At 43.9% G+C, this 6,515-nt stretch overlaps 1 protein-coding gene across 1 annotated transcript; it reads right to left on the reverse strand.

Moving 5' to 3' along the window:
- Positions 1-1,554: 1,554 nt before the first annotated feature.
- Positions 1,555-2,247, reverse strand: LOC149249803 (uncharacterized). The gene has a single exon (XM_089453480.1). The coding sequence runs from the start codon at positions 2,245-2,247 to the stop codon at positions 1,555-1,557; it is 693 nt and encodes a 230-aa protein (XP_089309606.1).
- Between the last annotated feature and the right edge of the window lie 4,268 nt (positions 2,248-6,515).

The following is a 6,515-nucleotide window of genomic DNA, read 5'->3' on the forward strand; positions in this document are numbered from 1 at the left end:
AGATTGTGTGATTTGAGCCTCAAGGATTCTTCCTCCTTTCTGAATGATCGGAGAGTGTTGATTTGGAGATCTTGCTCGGTCTACATTTTTGAACAGGTAATGTTTTATAGCTCCAGGCCCCTTTGCAGATCCAACAACTGCTTTATATTTTGTTTTCTATGACTAGTTAGGGAGTCTGTAAGCTTTTTATCCATTCTTTCAAGGTTGTTTTGGTGTCCTTTAGCTTTTTCTCCCACATAGCTAGGCAATCCAGGGACATGGGTGAACCAGGCCTTCTTGACTGTATCCATGAACCCTTCTTTGTCTTCCCAGAGAGGGCTGAACCAGAAGGGGATTGGGCCCAAATTTTCCTCTTCTTCCAGCAGAAGAAGAATGGGTTTATGATCTGAAGTCAGCTTTGGCAGAATTTTTGTGGAAATGATCTTCTTTTCTGAGAGGAGGGTGCTCTGAAGTAGAAATCTGTCCAACCTGGCTGAGATGTGCTCCGTCCCAACTCTGTTATTTGTCCATGTGTAAAGCCCTAATTTTGGCTTAAAGTCTAGTAAATCCCATTGTTGAATCAGGTCTTCCACGAAGGGAAGGAAGTGGTCCCTGTTGCTGGTTCCTCCTCTTTTTTCCTTTGGGTCAAGGATTAGATTGAAGTCTCCTGCTAGAATTATATTCTTGAGGGAGTAGGCTTTAAGGAAATCGGATAGGGTTTTCCAGCAGTCTTTCTTTTCTGCATAGAGGACAGGTACGTAAAGATTAAATAGAGCAAAGGTAATCTTACTTGGAAGGTGCCAAAGTTCGGTGTATATCCAATGTTGTGTCTGAAAGGAGCTCTCAAGTAGATACTTGTCATCGTCCCAGAGAGTGGTAAGCCCACTGCATGTACCCCTTGCACTTACTGCTTTCCTGGCTTTTGTTTTCCATTTTGCTTTGTTGAGTTCCAGAAGGGCTTCCTCTTCGATTTTAGTCTCTTAGAGCATGAGGATCTCAGGAATTTCTTATTTCAATAGGTTCTTGACTGCTTCAGCTTTTGTGGGATTCCCCAATCCTCTGTAATTCCAAGAGACTAATCGCATTATTTACTACCAGAGGGTGGGGCAGTACCTCCCTCAAGAGGCCTGGTTCTAGTATTTCTACCGATGGACATCTCAATCATGGGCTGGCTTCCTTGCATTTTTGTCTCTCCGCCTCTTCTTCTCTGGCCTTTCTGTGAGATTTCCTCCCCACTCTTTTCGAGGGCCTCTCCGTTGTCTCATCTTCCGAGGATCCTGATATCTCTGGAGTCTTCTTCCTTGTCATATCTGCATAGGTAGGGGAACTAGTGACACCTTTTGGAGTTCCAGTTTGGAGAGGGCTTGTTTCCTCATGCCTTTTGTCTTCTTCCATGGTGATGGTCTGCTGTTCAGCCTCTTTATCTACCGGATCTGCGAGATCTTCTGGTGTGCTGAGTATTTCGAAGGGATTGGAGGGTATGTCTGCTCTTGGAGGGGTTGAGATCCCCTCCGCTTGGACTATGGGAGGAGCACCACTCCCCGTGGACACTCCCTTCCCTTTGGTTCTGTTGTTCTACTTAATTTTTCCTAGTTTCTGGACCTGAGTCCATTGATCTCCTTTCATATTCTCGGCCCCCTCCTCTGATTTCTTTTTACAGTGCCTGGCAAAGTGCCCATAGCCATGGCAGTGCCAGAATTTAAATGGGAGTTGCTCATAATCTAACACTTGGATGTGCATCCATTCAGCCACTGTGAGTTTTATAGCTTCAGGGAGGCCTTCCTCCAGGTCTACTTCTACACAAATTCTCGCACAGGAGTATTGGTCCCTCCTTTCTGCTCGATCAATGTATTTGCCAAGTTTATTGCCTATGGTTTCTAAGGATTTGGGGTTCCAGCAGTGCAGAGGTAAATGAGGCAAGCGCACCCAGACAGGGACAGCAGAGGGCACATCTTGTGTCAGATCGAAGTTTGGAGTCCATTTATTCAAATACAAACCCTGAGGCCCCATGAAATATGGTCCATTTCTGAATATGAGGTTTCTGTCTTCTATCACTTCAAATACGAATACAAAGAAACCTTTGCCGACGAAGTGGCTTTTGATTCCTTCCTTGACAAGAGGTTGCCAGTTCCTTTGCACCCAGGCATCTACAGCTTTAGGCGAGGGCCATAGCCCAGTGAACTGCCCAATAAGCCCTCTTTCTGCTAGGTTCAATGCCGCTTTGCAGGGTTCTTCAGTCGGCAGAGCAACTGTGGGGATGGAATCCATTCTTTTGACAAACTTCTGTTGGTTTTCGGTTGTTGGTTGTTTATTGCATGTCGCTACCAATTCCCAGAATGCTGATAGCTCAGGTGGGAGGGGAGGATCCAGTTCGCGGCCCCCTCCTGGGGCCATGGTGCTAGTGCTACGTGCAGTCTCTGGCTGTGTCGGCTCCTTCAGACACGCAGAGCTCTCCACCCTCGGTCTCACGAATGTTGAGTTGGTTTGGTTTTAATATTACAATTATTATTAATTAATATATTATGATATTATTATTAATTAATAACTATTTATAGTAATTAATTAATTGATAATAATAATAATAATTAATGTAATTAATTTAATATTATTATTATTATTTATTAAAAAATATAAATATTATTTTTTTATAATTTATATTATTTATTTATTTTTCCCCTTGGAAAAATCGTAATTTTCATTAATAAGAAAATTACATGTTGTATATGCATGATGCATATGCTATAAGTGAGGCATAGCCTGTCAAAAAAATATTGTTTGCCTGTATTAGATCAAATTTTGGTGCCTTGAGTCCATGCAGGGAGGCCCATAGTAAAAAAAAAAAATCAGATTGTTTTTCAAAAAAGATATATGCTCAAGTCAAACTGCAATAGAGTTCTGAGATAATAGTAAAATAAACATATGTATATTTACAAATGGAGACTGTAAAAGCATGAAAAAAACCCTGTATCCAGACTCCCATTGAGCCTACTGTGCAGCTATGTCCATGAAGGGCCTATGATAATATTGATAGTGGGCCCCTTCCCTCTGTTCCAGGATCATCCAAGTGCTAGGATTCCTATTTGCAACCTCTTTGGATAATCGATCGGCAGTTGCATTCCTTTCCCTGAAAATATGATGGCATATGAAAAAATAAAAATGTGAAGAAAGTCGGAGAGCCTCATCCAGAATGTGTCTCAAAGTGTAAGTATAGCATCTTGTTTTTTTGTTAAGCCAGTCACATACAACCTGTGAATCCCCAAACAGTTGCAGTGCTCTACAGTGTTTTTCCAATGCAAATTGGATAAGGAATTTGGCAGTGGATAGTTCAACAAAGTTGTTCGAGCCTCCTCCTAGGCCCATTTGTATATTGAAAAGATGGAGGTCAGTGAGATACAGGATGGCTCCCCCCACACCTCCCCTCCTATGCGAAGCCATCAAAATAAGCCCAAGGAAGCGAGTGGTTAATGGATTCAGGTATAAGAGTGCGAGGTCGTGGAGGATTATCTTCTTCCGAGATAAGGGTATAATCAGACAAGATCCGGGCAACAATTGAAGGCCAGTGAGGGGAAGCGTTCAGGAATATGAGTCTGTTGTGCGCCATCCAAATGGCCCAGCTGATAAGAAGTGGGAGGTTGTGAAGTTTAGGCGGGACAGCCCTTGTCCACCAGTTTGTCCAAGCCTCCACAGGATTTGAGCCCTGCCACCTGATCTGTGTAGAGACTGTTGTAGTAATTGTCTGCTAGAGTTCATGAGTAGCTGTACATTCTATGAACAAATGTAAGACAGATTCATCGCTGCTATTGCATAGACAACACCAAAATGGACCATTTTGTGTGCGCTTGAGGAGGTTATCCCCCGTGGGGATTTTATTGTTGAGGATGGTCCACATAAGGAGTCTGCATCTTGGGGGTGCCTTGAGCTTCCACAAGTGCCTCCACCAATGTTCTATGACTTGTGGTCGTCGAGCATCAGCTAATACCAGGTAGCCTTCCTTGGGTGTGTATGACCCAAATTTCGATAGTGCCCAGATGATCTCGTCTTCGACATCCCCTATTCGGATATGGGCGGCAGTGAGAGCCCCAGTGTAGTCCTCCCAGATCTGCACCCATTGCTGAGGTATATTTAAGCTGTGGGCCGATTTCCAAGCTTGTTGGAAAAGGGTGGAGTGCTCTGGATCTGCTATGTGATTGATATGAGTGATATTCATTATACTTAGATGATTCCTGATCTCCATAGGTAGTCTGTGGGCATCCCCACAGCCGATCCAGGGGTCCTGTCCTATTCTAACAGCTGAACCGGATTGGATTTTCCATGTGATGCCCTCTCTGATGATGTCCAAGGATTTAAGAACAACCTTCCATATAATCGACATCCCAGATGAGTATCTGTGTGGTTGCCTTATCCAATCCATTACATTGAGAGGGGCAATGTATTTGGAGACCGCCACCTTGGTCCATAAGCTATTAGACGATATAAGTTGCCATCCAAGTTTTGCTGCCAGGGCTGAGGAAAAGTCTTCCAATTTCTTGATGCCCCATCCTCCCCATTTCTTTGGAAGGTTGAGTGCATCCCATTTGACCCATGCAAAAATTCTTCCTGTCTGATTACCCTTCCAAAGGAATCTGCAGCAAAGTGTCTGTATCCTTGAGAGTATACCTCTGGGGATCCATGCCAAGGACATCCAATAGACCAGTGTAGCCTCCAGAACGGTCTTGATGAGGATAAGTCTACCTACCCTGGATAGATATTTGTAGTACCATATATTGAGTCTTTTCTCCATCTTCACTATAAGCCACATCTAGTCTACTATTTTGTATCCCAAAGGCTTCAGCTTATATCCAAGGTATCTTAACCCATCCTCAAGTTTCAGCAGAGTGAACTGAAATCTTTGTAGGGCAAACTGGATCTCATGTTGAGTGCATCCAGCCGTTGTCAAGGTGGATTTACTGCAGTTGACCATCATGCATGTAGCCACTTGAAATAGGGAGAAAATGTTCTTTATGATGGTCAAGTCCCCTATACCTCCATTGAGGTAAATTAAGACATCATCCACGAATAACAGGTGTGTTAAGATGCAGTCTTTCGTGACTTTTATACCCTGTAATCTTCCCCTTCTGGCCTCTGCTTTGATGAGTCTACTGAGCCCCTCCACTATTAGGAGGAATAGGAGTGGTGAGAGTGGACAGCCCTGTCGAAGGCCTCTTTCAGAATGAAAGAAAGGAGAGGCCACACCATTGACTAGGACACTGAATGGAGTGTTAGTGATACAACCCATAATCCATTTGATGAAGACAAATGGGAACCCAAGATGGGTTAAAAGCATTCTAATATACAACCAACAGACTCTGTCAAATACCTTGAGGATCATACCATTGATTTTCTTGTAATGCAATGAGTGCATAACTTCTTGGGTTGTTCCCACCGCTTCGTGGATCTGACGGTCCTGAAGAAAAGCAAATTGCTCCTGTGAGATGTGGGTGGATAGGATGGGCCTTAAGCGGTTGGCAATGATTTTAGCCATGATCTTATAGATGCAGTTACAAAGAGAGATCGGTTTGTAGTCGTCGAAGGAGTTTGGATTGTCAGTCTTGGGGATGAGGGCAATGAAAGTAGAATTGAAGGGTTCATACATCTTGCCATTAACTCTAGAGTCTTCCACTACCTTGAGGAGGTCTGAGCCCAGAATCTCAAAGAATGCTAAGTAGAATTCCACCGTCCAACCGTCCAGCCTAGGACTCTTATCTTTCTTGAACCATTTGAGGGTGGCTTCCAGCTCTCCTAAGGTGACTTCCTTAGTTAGTTCCCTGCCTTCCTCCTGATCCACAAAACATGGGAATAGTTGTGCCACTTGTATAATTTTGACAAGGTTCACTGTGGGGGGTGCTCTGTATATTTGCTTGAAGTGAGAGGATGCCAGTGCTGCTAGCTAGGGGAAGGTATTTACAGGGTGTCCTTGTTCATTCAGAAGCTGCCAAATGGTGTTGATTGCCTTCCTCCCATTTGTGAATTTATGATAAAACTTGGTGTTATCATCTCCCTCAAGCATCCAGATCGCTTTACTTCTCAGTCTCCATGATTCTTCGCGTTCCTTTAATATTTTCCCTCTAGCGGCATATAGAGATGAGATTCTATCCTTGTGTTCAGTGGAGCTGTAAGCCCCTCCCAAGGTATTCTTAAAGTCCACAATTTATGTTTTAGCCTCTTTGATGGTTGGGTCATCCCGTCTCTTCTTGTTATGAGCCCAAATTTTGGAGAGTCTCTTCAACTCATTAAGGTTCTGAGCAAATCCTTCCGCAATATGACCTGCTGCAGTAGGGGGGTGCACCTTCCAGAAATCTGTGACCATACTAACGTAGGAGGGGTCCTTCAGCCATGTGGCACAGAACTTGAAGGGGCCCTTAGGTTTCCCCTGCCCTCCGCTTATTTCCATGTAGATAGGCAGATGGTCAGAGATGCCCCCTGATCCCACCCATTGCCTATGAATTAGACCCTGATTGAGGAGGCCTTCCTTAATAAGAAATCTATCTAGTCTACGA

Source organism: Pinus tabuliformis, chromosome 7 (genome assembly GCF_031772625.1).
Source record: "Pinus tabuliformis cultivar Carrire ecotype Pingquan chromosome 7, CPIR1, whole genome shotgun sequence".
Classification (NCBI taxonomy): domain Eukaryota; kingdom Viridiplantae; phylum Streptophyta; class Pinopsida; order Pinales; family Pinaceae; genus Pinus; species Pinus tabuliformis.